The following is a 23,806-nucleotide window of genomic DNA, read 5'->3' as shown; positions in this document are numbered from 1 at the left end:
GTGCAGCAATGAGGATAAACCTCAGATCACGGATCCAATCCGCATCATTGCTACTAACATCTTTCAACACAATTTTCTCTAGAAACATATCAAAATAAACATATGAAAGCAACAACACAAGCTATTGATCTACAACATAATTTGCAAAATACTACCAGTACTAAGTTCATGATAAATTTAAGTTCAATTAATCATATTACTTAAGAACTCCCACTTAGACAGACATCTCTCTAGTCATCCAAGTGATCACGTGATCCAAATCAACTAAACCATGTCCGATCATCACGTGAGATGGAGTAGTTTCAATGGTGAACATCACTATGTTGATCATATCTAATATATGATTCACGTTCGACCTTTTGGTCTCCGTGTTCCGAGGCCATATCTGTATATGCTAGGCTCGTCTAGTTTAACCTGAGTATTCCGTGTGTGCAACTGTTTTGCACCCGTTGTATTTGAACATAGAGTCTATCACACCCGATTATCATGTGGTGTCTCAGCACGAAGAACTTTCGCAATGGTGCATACTCAGGGAGAACACTTCTTGATAATTAGTGAGAGATCATCTTAAAATGCTACCGTCAATCAAAGCAAGATAAGATGCATAAAAGATAAACATCACATGCAATCAATATAAGTGATATGATATGGCCATCATCATCTTGTGCTTGTGATCTCCATCTCCGAAGCACCATCATGATCACCATCGTCACCGCTGCGACACCTTGATCTCCATCGTAGCATCGTTGTCGTCTCGCCAATCTTATGCTTCTACGACTATCGCTACCGCTTAGTGATAAAGTAAAGCATTACAGGGCGATTGCATTGCATACAATAAAGCGACAACCATATGGCTCCTGCCAGTTGTCGATAACTCTGTTACAAAACATGATCTTCTCATATAATAAAATTTAGCATCATGTCTTGACCATATCACATCACAACATACCCTGCAAAAACAAGTTAGACGTACTCTACTTTGTTGTTGCAAGTTTTACGTGGCTGCTACGGGCTTAGCAAGAACCGTTCTTACCTACGCATCAAAACCACAACAATAGTTTGTCAAGTTGGTGCTGTTTTAACCTTCGCAAGGACCGGGCGTAGCCACACTTGGTTCAACTAAAGTTGGAGAAACTGACACCTGCCAGCCTGTGTGCAAATCACGTCGGTAGAACCAGTCTTGCGTAAGCGTACGCGTAATGTCGGTCCGGGCCGCTTCATCCAACAATACCGCCGAACCAAAGTATGACATGCTGGTAAGCAGTATGACTTATATCGCCCATAACTCACTTGTGTTCTACTCGTGCATATGATATCTACGCATAAAACCTGGCTCTGATACCACTGTTAGGGAACGTAGCAATTTCAAAAAAATTCCTACGCACACGCAAGATCATGGTGATGCATAGCAACGAGAGGGGAGAGTGTTGTCTATGTACCCTCGTAGACCGATAGCGGAAGCGTTATAACAACGCGGTTGATGTAGTCGTACGTCTTCACGGCCCGACCGATCAAGCACTGAAACTATGGCAGCTCCGAGTTCTAGCACACGTTCAGCTCGATGACGATCCCCGGACTACGATCCAGCAAAGTGTCGGGGAAGAGTTTCATCAGCACGACAGTGTGGTGATGATCTTGATGTTCCACCGTCGCAGGGCTTCGCCTAAGCACCGCTACAGTATTATCGAGGTGGACTATGGTGAAGGGGGGCACCGCACACGGCTAAGAGATCCAAGGGATCAATTGTTGTTGTGTCTAGAGGTGCCCCCCTGCCCCCGTATATAAAGGAGCAAGGGGGAGGGGGCGGCCATCCTAGGAGGGGCGCGCCAAGGGGAGTCCTACTCCCACCGGGAGTAGGACTCCCTCCTTCCTTGTTGGAGTAGGAGAAGGGGGGAAAGAGGGGGAGAGGAGGAAGGAAAAGGGGGCCACACCTCTTGTCCAATTCGGACCAGAGGGGGGCTACGCGCCTCCTTCCTTTCGGCCTCTTTCCTTTCGGCCTCTTTCCTCTAGTCCCGTATGGCCTAATAAGGGCCATATACTCCCCGGCGAATTCCCGTAACTCTCCGGTACTCCGAAAAATACCTGAATCACTCGGAACCTTTCCAAAGTCCGAATATAGTCGTCCAATATATCGATCTTTACGTCTCGACCATTTCGAGACTCCTCGTCATGTCCCCGATCTCATCTGGGACTCCGAACTCCTTCGGTACATCAAAACTCATAAACTCATAATATAACTATCATCCAAACCTTAAGCATGCGGAACCTACGGGTTCGAGAACTATGTAGACATGACCGAGACACGTCTCCGGTCAATAACCAATAGCGGAACCTGGATGCTCATATTGGCTCCCACATATTCTAAGAAGATCTTTATCGGTCAGACCGCATAACAACATACGTTGTTCCCTTTGTCATCGGTATGTTACTTGTCCGAGATTCGATCGTCAGTATATCAATACCTAGTTCAATCACGTTACCGGCAAGTCTCTTTACTCGTTACGTAATACATCATCTCGCAACTAACTCATTAGTCACATTACTTGCAAGGCTTATAGTGATGTGTATTACCGAGAGGGCCCAGAGATACCTCTCCGACAATCAGAGTGACAAATCCTAATCTCGAAATACGCCAACCCAACAAGTACCTTTGGAGACACCTGTAAAGCACCTTTATAATCACCCAGTTACGTTGTGACGTTTGGTAGCACACAAAGTGTTCCTCAGGTAAACGGGAGTTGCATAATCTCATAGTCATAGGAACATGTATAAGTCATGAAGAAAGCAATAGCAACATACTAAACGATCAAGTGCTAAGCTAACGGAATGGGTCAAGTCAATCACATCATTCTCCTAATGATGTGATCCCGTTAATCAAATGACAACTCTTTGTCCATGGCTAGGAAACATAACCATCTTTGATTAATGAGCTAGTCAAGTAGAGGCATACTAGTGACACTCAGTTTGTCTATGTATTCACACATGTATCATGTTTCCGGTTAATACAATTCTAGCATGAATAATAAACATTTATCATGAAATAAGGAAATAAATAATAACTTTATTATTGCCTCTAGGGCATATTTCCTTCAGAAGAATATGTGGCGGCTCTAGCAGCCGAACACTGAGCGGCCTCTCCAACCAGAATAAATGATCGGTCGTCAGGACCACGGACACGGTTAGACGAGTCCGGCGCCCCACCAGATGTAACAGCTCAGATGAACTTGAGCTTGGGTTGATAGGTGGTGCTAGGGGCTGCTCACAAAAATAAAGGAGCCCATAGTTCGGCTCGCCCCTATCAATACAATAACATATTGCATTTTCATGGTTCGTTAAAATTAACCAACTCTTCGCACGAAGTCTTTCACCTGGGTTTTTCCCTTTTTGGAGATGATCATCGTGCTGCACCCTTCCAGAATATGGCACAATGGAGATAAAGGCGCAGACGTGCAGTGGAGCCCCGCTCAAAGGTTTCTTTTTAGATTAAGACCCTGCGTAAACCTTTTTTACTGTCTCTTGTTGTTTCATACCCTCCAGACACTTAACATAACTAGAGGGACACTGGCGTTCTTGACACTTTGTCACGCCAGACTAATGCATGTATCTGGAAACACAGGGCTCATTATCGAGGGTGTTACTCAGCCCAGTATATGCCATAAAGTCCGAATACCTTAGGGAGTGTTCGGCATCACGAGTTTGGCCTTATGTGCATCAGCTCCGAATCATGTCTTTGGTCAAATGTTGGGTTTGGCCGGCTCCCGTGTTTTGCTACCTTACGTTCCGCTCTATCGGCTAAAGCGGCACTGGGAGAACTACTATGATTGTGCCCTGGTTCATCTGGGTGAGCACCTCAGTAGAGAAAGCTAAAAACTGACTGTCATGATAAAGCGAGAGACTGGTCAACCACTCGATGACTCTGCGGAATCTTCACAATTCCTCCACATTAACGAAGCACTAGTTTCCCGGACACGTATGTACGCGCACCGTATTCGGATGAACGCGAATGTACCAGGGGCTATATAGTAGCCCCGCCGTCAAACTCCTATGGCTAAGTGAAAGTGTTAAAGCTATATAGTCTGATTGCCTGGTTCGCTACGCTATCACCTCCTTAATGGACCAAGACGTTGGATCAAGTGTGATTACACGCTTTTTCAAACACCCCTGCATTATATGCGTGGGGGCGGAAGCCGATGACTGCTAACTTTCAGGTTACATACATACATACATAAACGGCCGCACAGGAGGCACTATAATACTTTCAGGCAAAAGTATAAACACAGCCTTTATAATCAAAATCGAATTGTTTTTACAATAGAGATACATGTCACTCGAACATGGTACTCTTCGAGCACTGAGCCTCTATTAAGAGGGCTGATATGTCTCTAATGTATCTACTTTTCCAAACACTTTTGCCCTTGTTTTGGACTCTAACTTGCATGATTTGAATGAAACTAACCCGGACTGACGCTCTTTTTATCAGAATTGCCATGATGTTGTTTTATGTGTAGAAAAGAAAAGTTCTCGGAATGTCATGGAAATCCACGGAGGCACTTTTCAGATTTAATAAGAATTTTTGGCGAAAGAATCAAGGTCAGGGGACCCACGGGATGTCCACGAGATAGGGGGGCGCCCCCCCTAGGGCGCGCCCTCCTATCTCGTGGGCCCCCCGGACCTCCTCCGACCCCAACTCCAACTCCATATATACCGTCTCGGGGAGAAAAAAATCAAGGAGAAAGTTTCATCGCGTTTCACGAAACGGAGCCGCCGCCAAGCCCTAATCTCTCCCGGGAGGGCTGATCTGGAGTCCGTTCGGGGCTCCAGAGAGGGGGATTCGTCGCCGTTGTCATCATCAACCATCCTCCATCACCAATTTCATGATGCTCACCACCGTGCGTGAGTAATTCCATCGTAGGCTTGCTGGACGGTGATGGGTTGGATGAGATCTACCATGTAATCAAGTTAGTTTTGTTAGGGTTTGATCCCTAGTATCCACTATGTTCTGAGATTGATGTTGCTATGACTTTGCTATGCTTAATGCTTGTCACTAGGGCCCGAGTGCCATGATTTCAGATCTGAACCTATTATGTTTTCATGAATATATGTGTGTTCTTGATCCTATCTTGCAAGTCTATAGTCACCTATTATGTGTTATGATTCGACAACCCCGAACTGACAATAATCGGGATACTTCTCGGTGATGACCGTAGTTTGAGGAGTTCATGTATTCACTATGTGTTAATGCTTTGGTCCGGTTCTCTATTAAAAGGAGGCCTTAATATCCCTTAGTTTCCGTAAGGACCCCGCTGCCACGGGAGGGTAGGACAAAAGATGTCATGCAAGTTCTTTTCCATAAGCACGTATGACTATTTACGGAATACATGCCTACATTACATTGATGAATTGGAGCTCGTTCTATATCACCCTATGTTATAACTATTGCATGAGGGATCGCATCCGACATAATTATCCATCACTGATCCATTACCTACAAGCTTTTCACATATTGTTCTTCGCTTATTTACTTTTCCATTGCTACTGTTACAACTACTACAAAAACCCAAAAACATTTACCTTTACTGTTGCTACCGTTACCATTACTATCATACCACTTTTGCTACTAAACACTTTGCTGCAGATACTAAGTTATCCAGGTGTGGTTGAATTGACAACTCAACTGCTAATACTCAAGAATATTCTTTGGCTCCCCTTGTGTCGAATCAATAAATTTGGGTTGAATACTTTACCCTCAAAAGCTGTTGCGATCCCCTACACCTGTGAGTTATCAAGGGCACCTTCTAGGACTTCTTCAAAATAGTGCTCGGCCGGGTCCTGGCCTCCCGCCGGACCCCGGGTTGCAACAACGGTGGCTTCCATCCCTGCCCAATATGTTTTAACACGGGCAAGAGCCATCCGCGCACCCTCTATGCATGCCGACCTCTTCACAGCATTGATATGTGACACAGCACCAAGGAGTTGTTGCACTAAACCAAAATAACTGTCCGGCCTTGGTCCCTTCGGCCAAAGATGATCCACGACAGACCTCATGGCAAGCCCAGATAACCTACGGAGCTCGGCCCACTCGGCCATTCGTTCGTTTAATAGCAGTGGACGCTTTGGAGCACTAAAGTGTGACCAGAACAACCGTTCTGCCTCATGATCTTTCTGATCTTTGAAATATTCAGTCGCATCAGCAGCACTCTTGGCCAAGTCCAAGTACGCGTCCTCAGCACTACATAATTGACCCAGAGGGGCATACTTCGGATCTCTGAACTTCGTCCGCAACAGAAAGGGCTTCCCAGTCATGATATCTCCAGCTTGACGAAGCTCCTCCCTTGCCGCTCTGATCTCAGAGCGAGTCTCCTTAGCTGTTTCCAAGGCCTTCTTCAAGTCAGCCGCTTTCGCTTGATTTCCCTTTTCAAGGAGCTCATATCGGCCGGCGGCCTCCTTCAGCTCAACAGCCATCTTGGCTATTTTATCTTTGCTCTGGCGACGAGCAGCCTGTTCGGCTCTCAACTCCTCGACCGCCTTTAGGGAGGCCACATCACTTATCTTGGCTTGTTCCTTGGCCCGGGCAAGCTCCGCCCGAAGGGTCTCCACGATAGCAGCTCCATCTGCAGTCACAACATATTGTAGATACTAGCATCATGCTCCTCTTAATATTTGCCGACAAGCCGAAAATACATACCCTAGGCCTCGTTAAGCCGCTTGTTCACAAGCGCAATGTCGGTATCTGCCACGTCAAGCTGCCTCTTCAGTTCGGCAAAATCAGCAGTCTGGTCAGCCGCCGGACCATCAGCCGCCTGCACATAACGCAGTGCGATCACTACCTGGGATTATGATCCTCTGGATGCCAACCAGAGTCTCAGGGGCTACTATCTATACGGAGCACACCTACCGTGTGCGGTACAGCTGAACATATATACATTACTGTGCGTACCTCAAAGCCTATGAGCAGGCTCGTAAAAGCTTCACTTAACCTGCTATTGGCGGAAGAAATCCTCTCAAACCCGTACCCATTAACGTACGATGCGCCTCTGAGATAGCCGCTTGCTCCAGAAGACCCGTCAGTGTGTCCGGTTGTGTGCCGGACAACCCTGGACTCTTCCTATTGCTCTCCTCGGGAGCTGAACACTCCGGGCTTTGGGCAGCCGAAGTGTTAACTTCTGGCCTTGGCGGATCAGGAGAAATCCTCCGTGACGACACCTCGGGGTCGTCCGCCCCATGGGGCGGAGAGGCAGGAGGAGGCGTTTCGCTCTCCATCATCTTCGGAAGAAGATCCCCCGAAGACAAGCTCTGATGAGAAGGGCTACGAGCCGAACTGCAAGGGATAGGTCTCGGTTATTATTCTCAGAGATAAAGCGGGATATATTTACCAAAGTACTTTTAGGCATTTACAGCTCGGTGGAAGGCTGGCCCTCTTGCGGGCGCTGTGCGGTGAGGACGCCCTCCGGGGAAGGCCCCCCTGGCAAAGGTTTCCTCCTCGTTTGGAAACCTCCATCTCCGAGTCTTCAGAGGCGGCCCTTTTCTTCCCGTGTGGGGAGGGGATTTTCGATTCACCTCCCCGATTATCCTCCTTCTTGGAGACATCAATTCCCCCGGTCTGGATGTATAATGTATGAAGCCCGCTCTCGGCTTCTCTATCCCTCCCCTCATCTTCTCCTAATGGCACCTGATACGGTGCGCGCTGAAGCATCCTGGTTAATAAGGATCCGACGAGCCTTCGGGAAGAGGGGTCGAACACTTGATCCTTTCTACCTTTCTTAGCCAATCCTGGTCGAGGGTAGTTTTCAGAATAATGTTATGATAAAACATAAAATAGTGTGTTTGGTTGCGGAGATACTTACTTGGGTATCCGAACGATTGCAGTCCAGGCCCACATCCTCGGTGGTGTCCGGACACTTTATTCGTGATCCGAAGAATAATCGATACATCCCTTCGAGTGTCATGCCGAAGAAGTGATGAATGGTTCGCGGTCCCTCTGGATTGAACTCCCACATCCGGAGAGGTTGACGCTTGCACGGTAGGACCCGACGGACTAGCATTACTTGAATTATTTTAACAAGGCTGACATCCCTCTCGAGAAGATCCCGAATGTGGCTTTGCAATATTGGTACGTCATTAGCAGGCCCCTAGTCCAGCCCCTTGTTGGCCCATGATGCCAGTTGAGGCAGAGGGCCCGAGCGGAAGGCGGGGGCAGCCGCCGACTTTGTGTCACGGGGAGCTGTGATGTAGAACCACTCTCGTTGCCATAAGTCAGACACCTCTGGGAAGGAACCCTTGGGCCATGGGGCATCGATGCCTTTGCGTATTATAGCTCCTCCATACTCCACGTGTCGCCCATCAATCATCTTCGACTTCGCATTGAAGGTCTTGAGCCACAGGCCGAAGTGTGGGGTGACGTGGAGGAAGGCTTCACACACGATGATAAACGATGAGATGTGAAGGATGGAATCCGGAGCCAGATCATGGAAATCTAGCCCGAAATAAAACATGAGCCCGCTAACAAAGGGATCAAGACTAAAGCCTAGCCCTCGGAGGAAGTGGGAAACAAATACGACACTTTCGTTGGGATTGGGAGTGGGGATAACCTGCCCTTGAGCAGGCAGCCTGTGCAGGATGTCGGCGGTCAAATACCTGGCCTCCCTGAGCTTCTTGATGTCCTCCTCTGTGAAAGAGGAGGCCATCCACCGGCCTTGAAGGTTGGATCCGGACATGATTGAAGGTCCGAAGCGCTTAAGCCCGAGCCTTGGGTGTTGGAACTCGAGGTGGGGGAAGGGGAGGATCGAGCGTGGGTGTAAAAAGATAAGACCTTGGCCCCTTAATAAAGGGGGTAAATATCAAGCGTCCTCGACGTGACCGTTTGGAACTTGCCTAAAATCAAGGAGTCATACCAATAAAGTGCGGTTGGGTTACCCACGCCCGTATTGATGAGAATCCCGTGATAAGGGGAACACGATCTCTGCTTCGACAAGACGTGCCAAGGAAACCGCCTCGCAATATGTGCAGTAGCTGGTTGTGAAAAACGGTTCGAATAATGACCAGGCCGTGGCGTGATGTCACGCTACGGAAAGTTGTCAGCAGATTAGATTTGTGGATTATTGTTCTCTCTACGGTGTATGTGGAATTTGTTTTGCAGAGCCGGACACGATCCTCGTGTTCAAAATCTTCTATGGAGTATTCGGAGAAGGAACCCGCCTTGCAATGCCGAAGACAATCTGCGCCGGACTCATCGTCATTGAAGCCTGGTTCAGGGGCTACTGAGGGAGTCCTGGATTAAGGGGTCCTCGGACAGCCGGACTATATACTTTGGTCAGACTGTTGGACTATGAAGATACAAGATTGAAGACTTCGCCCCGTGTCCGGATGGGACTCTCCTTTGCGTGGAAGGCAAGCTTGGCAATTCGGATATGTAGATCTCCTTCTCTGTAACCGACTCTGTGTAACCCTAGCCTCCTCTGGTGTCTATATAAACCGGAGGATTTAGTCCGTAGGACGACAACAATCACAATCATAGGCTAGCTTCTAGGATTTAGCCTCTACGATCTCGTGATAGATCAACTCTTGTAATACTCATATCATCAAGATCAATCAAGCAGGAAGTAGGGTATTACCTCCATTGAGAGGGCCCGAACCTGGGTAAACATCGTGTCCCTCGCCTCCTATTACCATTAGCCTTAGACGCACAGTTCGGGACCCCCTACCCGAGATCCGGCGATTTTGACACCGAGTTGTAAACTAAATTCTAACACAATTTAGGTACAAGGTGCAACTCTAACACAAATCAGTTATTGGACATCACCAAATGTTCGCCGGCCATCCAACCATATTCATCGAATGTCCGCCCTTTGTCCAATAAAGAGGAGAGAGAGAAGGTGGTGGGGGGAGGGGGGATGGGATTCCACACTCAGTTAGCGGCGTACGTCGATGTCCAGACTCCTTCAAAGATGCCTTAATTTGATTTCGGTCCGAATTGACATTTGGTGAATGATGTTAAAATCATCATCTGGTCCAAACAATTTGATAGACCGCGTTGGAGTTGCCCTATACGTGGACTGCTGGAATACTCATGGCACCATGGCTGTTCATCCACTAAGTCGTGCCCCTTTCTGCCTTGAGCCTCCGAAGACCTCGGGGAACCAGACGACCCCACTCAGCAGTGCATGCTGTCTTCTCTTTGCGGCCGAACAGCCGGCGGACCAATCAGGCAAGGCAATCACCGCTGCATCAACACTGTTAAGCCATCAGGAAGTTGCCTTTTTTTTTTGTTTAACACTGCAAAGCCAGAAGCCCCCACACGCCCACGGTCCACCAGGAGAAAAGTCACACGACGCTATCACCCCGCAGTTCCTTTGTCACCAGCTGTCCGGACACTGCATCCCTACCGCCGTCTCAAGCGCGTTGATACACTTCAACCTCCAGCATCATGCATACCTATATATAAGTATCCCACACTCTCGCTCAAGCTCAACAAGCATCTCACAGCTAGCTCACACTCCTCACTGAGCTAAGCACCAACCTCGACTGCCCAAGGAAGCCACCTGCCAATCACCCAGCACTCTGCCGGTAGCCATGGACATGGGCCTTGAGGTCTCGAGCTCCTCCCCATCCTCCTCGTCGCTGGCCAAGCGCCCCGCGGGGCGCACCAAGTTCCGCGAGACGCGGCACCCTGTGTATCGTGGCGTGCGGCGCCGGGGCAACGCCCAACGGTGGGTCTGCGAGGTGCGCGTCCCTGGCAAGCGCGGCGCTCGGCTCTGGCTCGGGACTTACGCCACGGCCGAGATTGCAGCGCGCGCCAACGACGCCGCCATGCTCGCCCTGGGCGGCCGCTCCGCCGCGCTCCTCAACTTCCCGGACTCCGCGTGGCTGCTCGCTGTGCCGTCCGCGCACTCCGATCTCGCCGACGTCCGGCGCGCGGCGGTCGAGGCCGTCGCGGATTTGCAGCGACGGGAGGCTGCCGGTGGGTCCATCACCGCCACCGCCACCGCCACCGCCGCCGAGGAGGCCTCCTGTGGCGCTCCTGCAGAATCGTCGTCTGAGTCTGACGATGCCGGTTCGTCGGAGACGTCGAAACCTTCCGCCGATGGAGACTTCGCGGTGCCGGGCGGAATGGACATCGAAATGTTCAGTAGGCTTGACTTGTTCCCGGAAATGGACTTGGGCTCGTACTACGCGAGCCTCGCGGAGGCGCTGCTCATGGACCCGCCTCCGGTGGCGACTGGCACCGGCGCGTACTGGGATAACGGAGAGTGCGGCGAGGCCGAGGGGGCAACTGAGTTCGCGCTCTGGAGCTAGTAGCCGATTCTGCTTTTGTTTTGACTCTGTAGCGTCTTTTTTCCCTTTGCAAAGTTTTCCAATTTCGTTTTTTCTTTTGCGGGTGAAAGTTTTCCTATTCCGGGAGAAGACTCTGTAGGCCATAGCTAGCAAATTGAAGCTGATTGCAATGGAGCATTCATTATGACACAGTTTTATGCCACTGTTTATACTCCGGTTCTTCTCTAGCTGAGACGTAGCACACCGCAGTTTCAAGCCGTAAAAAGGAGCACAAAAAGAACAAATCCAAGCAGATACAGTAATACAACAAGAGGCGAGACGGCTCGCAATGGGTTCTAGAAAAAGGAAATATTCCTTCATGAAGCATGAGCTCAACAGGCAAAGCAGAACCAGACGAGAGGGAGGCAACTTTCAGTCGATGTTAACCTTTATTCGCAACGAGACGAGAGGGAGCAATCCAGAAGATGTGGTCTGATGTCATGTCTCCCATCCGTCTGTCTATAACGTGTGGTCACTCGGATTGATCTGGTCACGGGCCCAGCAGGTTAGAGCGACGAGAGCTCTGAATCTTCTTGGTGCGCCTCCTGTCGAAATCTTTGCAGCTAAGCAGGCCGTCACCTTCACTCACAGACTCACTTTGAGCGGGACTAAGATGCAGCAGCACACTCTCACGCGGGGAGCCGGGGAGGGAAAATAATTCTATAAGACCAAGGTGGGTCATCCATCAGGATGGGTCTCACCCGCTAACCGTGAGACCTGGTCTCATATAAATTTTTTTCCGCCGATGAGATGTGACTTGCCTTTTTAGCTAGATATTTAGACCTGTAGTGATACTTGCTGAGTATACTAATTAAGCAAAAAATACATTCAGTTTGTCTAATTCACATCTTGATTTTTTTAAGTATGTCACATTAAAGCTTCCACAAATATATAATGCAATAACAAGAAACAAAAAATATTTAAGAAAAAAAATAGACCACAAACATAATGGACATCAGCTTAGATGTGATATAACTATGTCACATCCAGATGTGTCCTAGACAGGCCCAAATACATAATTCCGAACTTGTTTCCATTCGGTCAAAAGGATTTCATAGGATTTGCAGACCATCATAATTTCTTGGGTCCCGATAACTGCCACACGTGTGGGCGTTAAGGGATCTGCCCACACGTTCTGTGTGGTGCCTAAGAGGACCAGCCCACACGCTTGTGTGTGGGCAAAACAACTAGCGCCCACACGTCTTTTTCTTCCCTCCCGGTCCCTTTTATACGCATGCGTGTGGGCGAAATAGATAACGCCCACACGTCCGGTACGTCAGGCCTCGTACCTCGTGGCCCCGCACGCCCCACGTGACACTTTACCGCGCGCACACAGTTGCCATGGGCCGGACCCTCGTCTATGTTCGTTTAAGTGCAGTTGCCATGTCGCTGAACTACGGTTGCCATGTCGGACAACTACAGTTGCCATGTCTGCTCAACTGCAGTTGCCATCTCAGGTCAAAGTTCCAGATTGCCATTTTTTGGACAACTACAACTGTTGTCATGTGTGGTCTGGTCTACTGCAGTTGTCATGATTTCAAAACTTTAGGAGTTGCCACCTATTAACACTAGACAGTTGTCATGTAACACTGAAAAAATGGCATGGCAAAAAAACATGTTCGGGTAAAAAAGAGAGTTGACATGTGCTCACAAGCACGTTAGGGCAGTTGCCATGTAAAAAGAAAGAGTTGCCATCTGCTTACGTGCACGCTAGGGCAGTTTGCCATGTACCATGCAAAACTTATGGCAACTGACATGTTCGGGTAAAAAAAAGAGAGAGAGTTGCCATCTGCTTGCAATCACACTAGGACAGTTGCCATGTACACTGCAAAACGCATGGCAACTGGCAGCTTGGGTGTGGGAGAGGAGGCGGACGTGTGGGCGAGATGGCAAACGCCCACACACCAACCCTTGTGCTTGACTGAAAACTAATGTGTGGGTGAACTGCTAAACGCCCACACACCGGCCCCTCCGTGTGGTAAAACAGATGTGTGGGCGAACTATGTCACACACCACACACGCTTTGTCCTACGTGGCACAGAAAATCGGCCAGATTGTGCCAAGATTCGTGCATATAGTATTGGACGATGATGGATGCGTGTGGTCGAGATGATCAACGCCCACACGTGTGGGCGTTAACATTTCCGAATTTCTTTTGTAGTACTATTTTGAAGGAAAAATTATAGGAAAATGATAACTGGTGAGCGCCGGATTTTTAGCCATCCCAATGAACGCCCTCAAGCTGTGTTGACAAGTACTCCCCGTCGGCCCCCGCGTCGCCTACCCTAGGCGGCACGGGCGGCAGCCCCCAACCGTGCCGCCGCCGGCCCCCTCCTCCAGCTACCCGCCTTGCCGCCGCCGGAGGCCACCACCGGGCGAAGCCCGCGCCATGGCGGCGGCGGCGGAGTCTCCCTCCATGGCACAGCTCCCCTCGCGCGGGGCCTCGCGGCTGGCGGCCGCCTCCTGATGGTTCGTCAGCGCCCCTCCCGGCGGCCTGGCGGCCGTCGGCGCTTCTCCTGGTCCCGGCGGCGTCCGGCCGGCGTCAGATCTGGCGCCGCCTCCGCAGTCCCTCCCCGTTGTCGTCACCGATGCTTCCCTGGCGCGGCGCGTCCCCTCCCTCTCCCCCGCCCTCCCCTGCGCTCCACCTCGCCTGGCTACCCCTGGCCCTGGATGGCCGACGTCCTCCCGGCTGCAGGGCCTTGTCGGCCGTGCCTCCTCTCTGGTTGACCACGATGGGGCTGATGTCCCTCCTGGCCTCCAGCTGTCTGGCGTCTTCCCGGTAGCGGAGCCTCGTCTCAGTCTCCCAGCCATGCCTCGCCCTTGGCCTGGTTGTGGTGTGCGGTGGGCGGTGATCTGTCCCGTGGTGGTCGTTTGCGGTGGTGCATCCAGCGACGCGCAACGTCATCTTCTCCGGTGATTGGTGCGGCTCTTCTCCGAGTGGTTGTGGCCTTGGCCTGCTTTGACAGCCTTGTCTCTGAATCCTATCGAACCTTTGGGATTGTGCGGAATTTGGCCGGGGCGAAAGCCTTGCTCGGCTCGTCGATGCTGGCGGCAGCGACACCTACGAGTGTCGTTCCCTTCTTGGAGGTGCCGTCATGGCCTCTTCCCCGCGCCCCTATGCGAGTATCGGGGGAAACACCAGATCTGGTTCACTAGATCGGACAACGGAGGCGTCTCGGCGTTGTATCCTTCATGAAGACGATGTTTTGCTGCTTGTGGCGTGTTCGGTGTTGGTTTTGAAGACTTTGGATGCTTTGCTGGTCCGGGCTGCTCCTCTTGGTGTGGGCATCCGAGGCGCTATGTACGGCCTCGATGACGCTCCCTCCATGGCTTCTCCTTCAAGTCCGGCTAGATCCTGCACCCCACTTGTCGATCCTCTAGGCACATAGGTGGGAGGTACGTTGATCCGGTTCGTCCTAGAGGCGCGACAGTACGACGATGGTGCCCAGTGTTGGTCACGACGCGGCCTAGATGCCTTTGTATCTCGTATCTTTGGCTTATCTGCCGGAGTTCGAGCTAGGAGAGTCCCCTGCTGTGTTGTATCTCTTCTTGTTGTTCCCACACCTTGTGTGGTGCTTTTCTATTTTCCTCTTGCATGTCTTTGTAATTTTTTTTTACCTATCAATGAATGATACGCAAGCTTTGCGTATTCGCAAAAGTGAACGCCCTCAAAGGCATCTGATCACGACAGAACAAACGACAATATTTCTGTGAAACGTGACAATTTTCTGCCTTTTTGCGCAACATGACAATTTTCGCCTTGAACCAGAGCAAATCGTATAAAGTTGACATGGCAATTTATTAGTTGGTTTGGCATGGTAAGTTTGACGTTCGCTGAAAAAACGCTCCCTGAGAACGTTCCGTAGATATTGCTGTCCAAACTGTATCAACTGGAGCCACTTGAAATAGGTTCTACGTTTTCTCCTATGGTGCAATCAAGGATCAATTTCAGTCTGCCATATTAAGATTAGCAAGGATCAAAGAAGGGATGCTTTGTGAGGGTGGGTGATAAGTGTCTCCGTTTGTATTGTGTTTCTAAACAAGAGAAATGAGTTGACAAGCATCTCCTCGAATTGGCAAAACTTTGACCTCCGAATCATTTTAAATATTTACACTGAGAGCTGAATCTGTAAGTTCAGGTCCTATTAAAAAAATATTTTTAGGTATTATATATTATGTTCCATTTAATAAATTATGATATACAAACCAATTGTTAAATTATATAATATGTTCCATTTAATGACCTCATTCGTAGATAAATGTCCTTGCACCTAACTATACATCAGTACCATATTTGAGATCATATTTGCATGTACTTATGGTGTCAGGGAGGCACACTTGGGTCACCGACTTTCCCAAACGTATCACCCCTAGCTTATGAAGATAGAGTCGTATGACTACCAAACTTGATGAGTCCACATCGTGTGACGGAAAAAATCAAGACGAAGGGAGGACACATTCGACATCTCTCAAAACCTTGTATTTGTTTAATAGGGTATCCAATCTAGGCATCCCACCTGGATTGTGTTAGGGAACGTTGCATGGAAAACAAAAAAAATTGTACGCACACGTAAAATCTATCCATGGAGATGCATAGCTACGAGAGGGGAAGAGCATCTACATACCCTTGTAGATCGCTAAGCGGAAGCGTTTATCATGCGGTTGATGTACCCGTACTTTTCGCGATCCGATCATGATCCAACCGGTCTAGTGCCGAACGGACGACACCTCCGAATTTAGCACACGTGCGGCTCGATGGCGTTCCTCCTTGATCCAGCAAGCGGGGTAGAAGAAGTAGATGTGATCACAGCCAACACAACAGCGTGGTGGTGTTGGTGGCGGTGGAATACCGAAAGCGCTTCACTAAGCGTCGCCGGAACGAGGCGGTGGTACAACGGAGTAATGGGAGAGAGAGGGCGCCAACGGCTTGGTGTGTCATCTTGGGGCGCCCCTCCCCTCTATATATAGGTGGAGGGGCGTGGGAAATATTCCCTCCATGCCCTAGGGCACAGATAAGGGGAGAGGACTTGGATTCCTAGTCCAATCGTATTCCTATTAGGACTCCTTCCTTTTTTGCCTTTCCTAGTCACATAGATTTTTGACGACTTGGTGCGCCTAGCCCAATAAGGCCAGGGGCGCCTCCCTGCATCCCATGCTAGCCCTTGGATCGTGGTGGATCCACTTGTGGACTTTCGGACCCCTCCAAAATCCTCCGGAACCTTCTGAAAGCTTCCTGATACAATACCGAAAAAACTGCACCTCTTTCCGGAACCCAAAATATGACTTCCCATATAAAAATCTTTACCTCTCGACCATTCCAACACTCCTCGTGACGTCTAGAATCTCATCCGGGACTCCTAACAACATTTGGTTACCACTCATCAAATATCCCAATACTACTCTATTGTTAACGAACGTTAAGTGTACGACCCATGCGGGTTCGGGAATTATGTAGTCATGACCGAGACACCTCTCCGGTCAATAACCATTAACAGGACCTGGATGCCCATATTGATTCTTACATATTCCACGAAGATCTTTTATCGGTTGAACCTTTATGACACATACGTAATTCCCTTTGTCTGTCGGTATGTTACTTGCCCAAGATTCGATCGTCGGTATTTTCATACCTAGTTCAATCTTACCGGCAAATCTCTTTACTCGTTCCGTAATACTTCATCTCATAACTAACTCCTTAGTCATTTGCTTGCAAGCTTATTATGATGTGTATTACCGAGAGGGCCCAGAGATACCTCTCCGATACTCGGAGTGAAAAATCCTAATCTCGATCCATGCCAACTCAACAAACACCTTCGGAGATACCTGTAGAGCATCTTTATGATCACCCAGTTATGTTGTGACGTTTGATAGCACACAAGGTACTCCGGTATCCGGGAGTTTCATGATCTCATGGTCGAAGGAATATGTATTTGACATTAAGAAAGCAGTAGCAATAAACTGAACGATCATATGCTAAACTAACGAATGGCTCTTGTCCATCACATCGTTCTCCTAATGATGTGATCACGTTATCAAATGACAACTCATGTCTATGGTTAAGAAACCTTAACCATCTTTTGATCAACGAGCTAGTCTAGTAGAGGCTCACTAGGGACACGTATTTGTTTATGTATCCACACATGTATTTAAATTTCCGGTCAATACAATTCTAGCATGTATAATAAACCTTTACCATGATTAAGAAAATAAAATAATAACCACTTTATTATTGCCTCTAGGGCATATTTCCATCAGATTGTTCACGAAAGAACCCAGCGAATTGACATCCAATCAATCAGAAACCTTATTGTGTTCCTCCATTGTAAAATCCTCTGAGATAATCCCGAATAAGCAGCAGCCTAGCTATCACCTATCTCAAGTGTCTGAACCTAGCTAAAATCTGTGTTTTGTGTTTGTTCTGTGGTTGTGTCCATTACCAAAAAAATCTACATGCAACTAGTGTACTGTTGTCAGATACTTTGCGAAGCCCCCAAATGTAACGGTGGTGGGGTTATCTCCCCCGAAGGAGGTGCTTTGAGCTAACGCTTTCGACAAGGGGTTGCGTGCACATATATTCCGTGGTACAAATAGCGAAGGCGGGATTTGGAGTTTTTGTGAGCAAGAAATGCATACTCATCTCTAAATATGCCAAAGCCATATTCATCATTTCCGTTGACGGAGGCTTGCTACCATATAGCACTACGGCTCGATGACTCTTGATCTGGTTAGGGGACTAAACTCACACTACGGCTCGATGACTCTTGATCTGGTTAGGGGACTAAACTCACAACCAGAACTCACCCAAGAAATTTTCGAGGCCACGCTACTTGAAACAGAAGAGAAATTCACTAAAACATGATGAGAAAGTTAATTTGTTGGCTAAGCTACACAAAAGCGCTACCACGCCACCATCCACTGGTTTTTTGGATATATTTTTAATAGCTAATTTCTCAACTTGCTAAAAGAGCATATGCTCCATATTCATGCCGGTTTCTATTTTTTATAAACGGAAATCATAAAGAACTATCATTCTTGTTATGGCCTCACAAAAAACTTATGGTTACGGTTTTCTAGCACGACCTTGGAAGGACCTAATTGGTGAAGAGGATAATAAAACTGGAGATAAAACAAACCGATTCGTCTCAGGATTTTATTATAAACGGTTCTTGTACTTACAGGATGAAATTTGAACCAAAATAAAATTAAGATTTCTAAATTGAATCCTAGCACAATTTAGGTGTAAGGGACAACTCTAGCACGGATCACTTACTGGACATCACCAAATGTTCACCGGCCATGCAACCATATTCATCAAGCGTCCACCCTTTGTCCAATAAAGAGACAAGATGGGGGAGGGAGAGAGGGGGAGAGGGGTTCCAGATTCAGTTTGCGGGGTACGCGGATCTTCGTACTCCTTCAAAGCTCCCTTGATTTGATTCCGGATTGTGCGATTTTAAACATCTGAATTGACATTTGGTGAATAATGTTAAAAGCATCACCTCGTTCAAACAATTTGATAGACCGGCTCAAGAAATGGCACCAAAACCATGGTTGCCCTGGTGGCTTGGCAATTCTGACAAGAACGTAGCAGCTGCACCTTTAGACGGAAGAGGCCATGCGTCAACGACGTGATGGACGCATGCCGAAGAGACATGGAGCAATGGAGACTAGTAGGGGCAAAGTGCATCGAGACCCTCTTCAGGGAAATTACGTGAGAGAGATCTATCTTTAACACACCAGGGAGGGATCCCCCCCAAGCCTCCATGTACTGATCACTTATTATCTTTTTGTAACCTCCCTTCTGCTAAATAAATGAAAAGCCTGTGGAATCTGGATATTTCAAAAAAAAATGATAGGCCGCGTTGGAGTTGCCCTATACATGGATTGCTGGAATACTCAAGACACCATGGCTGTTCATCTACTAATTGGTGCCCCTTTGGCTGGTCATAATGAGCGAATCATAAGAAGCATTGTGCATGCTGTTAGGAAATGTAGCGTCCAATTTCAAAAAAAATCCTACGCTCACGCAAGGTCTATCTAGGAGATGCATAGCAATGAGAGGGGGAGAGTGTGTCTACGTACCCTCGTAGACCGAAAGCGGAAGCGTTTGACAACACGGTTGATATAGTCAAACTTCTTCTCGTTCCGACCGAACAAGTACCGAACGTACAACACCTCCGAGGTCAGCCCACGTTCAGCTCGATGACGTCCCTCAAACTCTTGATCCAGCAGAGTGTCGAGGAAGTAGATGAATTCCGTCAATACGACGGCGTGGTGACGGTGATGGTGAAGTTATCTGTGCAGGGCTTCGCCTAAGCACTATGAACATATGACCGAGGGTGTAATCTGTGGAGGGGGGCGCCGCACACGGCTAACAGATGTTGGTGTGTGTTCTAGGTGCCCCTCCCCACGTATATATAGGTGGGAGGGGGAGGGAACAACCTTGGGGTGCCCCAAGTAGGAGGAATCCTACTTGGGGGCCTAGTCCAATTCGGCCCCCTTACCATATTTTCTAGAGGGGCGAGGAAGGAGGAGAGATGAGGGAAGGCCCCTTCCTTCTCTCTTCCCTCTCTTTCCTTCCTCCTCTGGTTCGCCCATATGGGGGGCGCAGCAGCCCTTGCTGGCTGCTACGTTTCCCCTCTTGGCCCATTAGGCCCAAATCTTTGCCGGGGGGGGGGGGGTGCCCGGAACCCCTTCAGTGACCCGATATGTACCTGGTACCCTCCAAAACACTTCCGGTGCCCGAGTACTATCGTCCTACATATCAGTATTTACCTCTCGACCATTTTGAGATTCCTCTTCATGTCCGTGATCTCATCTGGGACTCCGAACAACATTCGGTCACCAAATCACATAATTCATATAATACAAAATCGTCATCGAACGTTAAACGTGCGGACCCTACGGGATCGAGAACTATGTAGACATGATCGAGACACCTCTCCGGTCAATAGCCAATAGTGGAACCTGGATGCTCATATTGGCTCATAGATATTCTCCGAAGATCTTTATCGGTCGAACCGTTATGACAACATACGTTATTCCCTTTCTCAGCGGTATGTTACTTGCCCGAGATTTGATCGTCGGTATCTTCATATCTAGTTCAATCTTGTTACCGGCAAGTCTCTTTACTCGATCTGTAATGCATCATCCTGCAACTAACTCATTAGTCACTTTGCTTGCAAGGCTTCTTATGATGTGCATTACTAAGAGGGCCCAGAGATACCTCTCCGATACTCGGAGTGACAAATCCTAATCTTGATCTATGCCAACCCAACAAACATCTTCGGAGATACCTGTCGAGCATCTTTATAATCACCCAGTTACGTTGTGACGTTTGATAGCACACAAGGCATTTCTCCGGTATCCAGGAGTTGCATAATCTCATAGTCACAGGAATATATATTTGACATGAAGAAAGCAATAGCAATAAAACTGAACGATCATTATGCTAAGCTAACGGATGGGTCTTGTCCATCACATCGTTCTATAATGATGTGATCCCGTTCATCAAATGACAACACATGTCTATGGTTAGGAAACTTAACCATCTTTGATTAACGAGCTAGTCTACTAGAGGCTTACTAGGGACACGGTGTTTTGTCTATGTATCCACACATGTATTATGTTTCCGGTTAATACAATTCTAGCATGAATAATAAACATTTATCATGAATAAGGAAATATAAAATAACAACTTTATTATTGCCTCTACGTCTAAGAGGCAGGGGTTCGAGCTCGACCGCCGGCCTCGCCTCCCACGTCCGGCCGGTGCTCCTGCAGCTATCGCCTCCCCGCCCCAGCCGCTGCGAGCTCCCCTGCCTGCTATGTGTTTGACAAAATGCCGGGCGAACATGTAAAAAATGGTTATGACTGCCGTTGGGCACACCGGCTGACCCAAATGGAAAAGCAGACAAACATGTCCGCGCCGCCGACCCAAACAGACGAAAAGCGGACAAAGCGTGCGTCCATTTGAGTCGGCGTGTTGGATTTGCTCTTATGGTACTATACATTACGTAGGTAATATCATACAATACGGACGAGGATTTTTAGCACTCGGGTGCTCCGCACCCTATACGAACAATTCATTCAAAAAACAATACCGAGAAATTTGAAAAAAAAATCTAAGATTTTGGGATATCAAACGTGGGTTCCCGATCTACTCCCGTGTGAAATTTCATGAAAAATACAGGAAACATATTCGTGGCAAAAAAGACAAAAAATTTCTATGTATAGAAAAAAATGTTTGCGTAGATTTTTGTTCGGACACTATTTCCTTCGTCACGGATACGTTTTTGACAAATTTTTCACGAGATTTCACATGGAAAGATTGGGAACCCAGGTTTGATATCCCTAAATTTCAGTTTTTTAGGTATTTTTTACGATTAATTTTTGTATAGGGGCGTGGAGCACCCAGGAGCTCCTGCGTATTTTCTCATAAACTGTACACCATAGTGGGCAGCCTTTCTGCCTTCGGCCTCCGTAGACCTGGGGAACCAGACGACCCCATTCAGCAGTGATTGCTGTCTTCTCTTTGCGGCCGATCAGCCCGCGGACCAATCAGGCAAGGCAATCACCGCTGCATCAACACTGTTAAGCCAGCAGGAAGTTGCCTGTTTTTGTTTAACACACTGCAAAGCCAAAAGCCCCCACACGCCCACCAGAAGAAAAGTCACACGACGCTATCACCCCACGGTCCCTTTGTCACCAGCTGTCCGGACACCGCATCCCTACCGCCGTCCCAAGCGCGTTGATACACTTCAACCTCCAGCATCACGCATACCTATATATAAGTCTCCCACACTCTCGCTCAAACTCAACAAGCATCTCACACTCCTCAGCCTCAGTAAGCTCAAGCACCAAGCTCGACTGCTCAAGCAGGAATCCACCAGTCAATCACCGAGCACTCAGCCGGTAGCCATGGACATGGGCCTTGAGGTCTCGAGCTCCTCCCCGTCCTCCTCGTCGGTGTCGTCCTCGCCCGAGCACGCGGCGGGGCGGGCGTCGCTGGCCAAGCGCCCCGCGGGGCGCACCAAGTTCCGGGAGACGCGGCACCCGGTGTACCGCGGCGTGCGGCGCCGGGGCAACGCCGAACGTTGGGTCTGCGAGGTGCGCGTCCCCGGCAAGCGCGGCGCGAGGCTCTGGCTCGGGACGTACGACACGGCTGAGCTCGCAGCGCGCGCGAACGACGCCGCCATGCTTGCCCTGGGCGGCCGCTCCGCCGCGTGCCTCAACTTCGCGGACTCCGCGTGGTTGCTCGCCGTGCCGTCCGCACTCTCCGACCTCGGCGACGTCCGGCGCGCGGCGGTCGAGGCCGTGGCGAACTTGCAGCGACGAAAGGCTGGCAACGGCTCCCTCACCGCCACCGTCACCGAAGAGGCCTCCTGTGACGCTCCTGAAGAATCGTCGTCTGAGTCTGACAGTGCCGGTTCGTCGGAGACGTCGGAACCTTCAGCCGATAGAGAGTTCGAGGTGCCGGTCGCAGTGGACACCGATATGTTCGGGCTTGACTTGTTCCCGGAAATGGACCTGTGCTCGTACTACGCGAGCCTCGCGGAGGCACTGCTCGTGGACCCGCCGGCACGGGTGACCACCACCGACACGTACTGGGACAACGGCGACGGCGGAGCCGATGTCGCGCTCTGGAGCTAGCTAGTGTCGATAATTCCCAGTTGGCAGCTGATTCTGCTTTTGTTTTGACTCTAGGTATTTTTCCCGTGTTACAAAGTTTTCCATTTTTTTACGAAAAGGCTATGTGCGTAGCTAATAAATTGAAGCTGCTCCTAATTCAGCACTCAACTGTTAAACGATTTTAGCCGTATAAAATCTTTTACCACCTGAGGGCATGTACAATGGTTGATAAAATAGTCTTATCTTAAGTCTTGCATTTAATTTAGAGATGATAAAAAAATATATCTACAATGGGACATTTCTTAGTCTTATCTTCAATAACTAGCTATTTCTTAAAACATGGTGAGACATATTGTGTTAAGAGATCACCTCTTGTCTTCTCTTAATAATAGAAGACAAACCTTTTCTTACTAGTTCTCTCTTCTCCACCTCATCATTTATCCTACGTGTCACTCCTAAGATGGCACCATTGTACATGCTCTGATCGGTCACTATTCCTACGCCGGTCCTTGTCTTCCTGAAATGTCCAAGCAGTTCCAAACAATAAAAAGGAACACAAAAACGACAACTCACAGGGAAAATACACAGGAGCTCTTGGGTGCTCCACACCCCTATACGAAAATTAATCGTAAAAAGTATCAAAAAAAATCTGAATTTTGGGATACCAAACTTGGGTCCCTGATCTACTCCCGTGTGAAATTTCGTACAATAAATACTAGAAAAACGTATCCGTGGCGAAGGAAATACTGTCCGAACAAAAAAAACATCCAAACAGTGTTTTTCTGTACATAGGAAAAAAAATCATGAATACATTTTTTGGTATTTTTTCACGAAATTTCACACGGGGATAGATCGGGAACGCATA

The 23,806-nt window shown here is 48.6% G+C and overlaps 2 protein-coding genes across 2 annotated transcripts; both read left to right on the top strand.

Moving 5' to 3' along the window:
- The first annotated feature begins 10,474 nt into the window (after positions 1 to 10,474).
- On the top strand, positions 10,475 to 11,462 carry LOC100037618 (dehydration-responsive element-binding protein 1H). Its single transcript, XM_044537554.1, has one exon. It carries the CDS (start codon positions 10,570 to 10,572, stop codon positions 11,290 to 11,292), a length of 723 nt encoding a protein of 240 aa, XP_044393489.1. The 5' UTR covers positions 10,475 to 10,569; the 3' UTR covers positions 11,293 to 11,462.
- A 10,680-nt stretch (positions 11,463 to 22,142) lies between these two features.
- Positions 22,143 to 23,197, top strand: LOC100037616 (dehydration-responsive element-binding protein 1H). The gene has a single exon (XM_044537553.1). The coding sequence runs from the start codon at positions 22,231 to 22,233 to the stop codon at positions 22,960 to 22,962; it is 732 nt and encodes a 243-aa protein (XP_044393488.1). The 5' UTR covers positions 22,143 to 22,230; the 3' UTR covers positions 22,963 to 23,197.
- The last annotated feature ends 609 nt before the right edge of the window (positions 23,198 to 23,806 follow it).

Source organism: Triticum aestivum, chromosome 5B, assembly GCF_018294505.1.
Source record: "Triticum aestivum cultivar Chinese Spring chromosome 5B, IWGSC CS RefSeq v2.1, whole genome shotgun sequence".
NCBI classification, from domain to species: domain Eukaryota; kingdom Viridiplantae; phylum Streptophyta; class Magnoliopsida; order Poales; family Poaceae; genus Triticum; species Triticum aestivum.
Note: the sequence above shows the minus strand (reverse complement) of the source record. Positions and strands in the feature narration are given on the sequence as shown.

What these genes read in the sequence shown, in the direction of transcription:
- LOC100037616 (XM_044537553.1), top strand. Translation starts at nt 22,231, where the DNA reads ATGGACATGGGCCTTGAGGTCTCGAGCTCCTCCCCGTCCTCCTCGTCG.
- LOC100037618 (XM_044537554.1), top strand. Translation starts at nt 10,570, where the DNA reads ATGGACATGGGCCTTGAGGTCTCGAGCTCCTCCCCATCCTCCTCGTCG.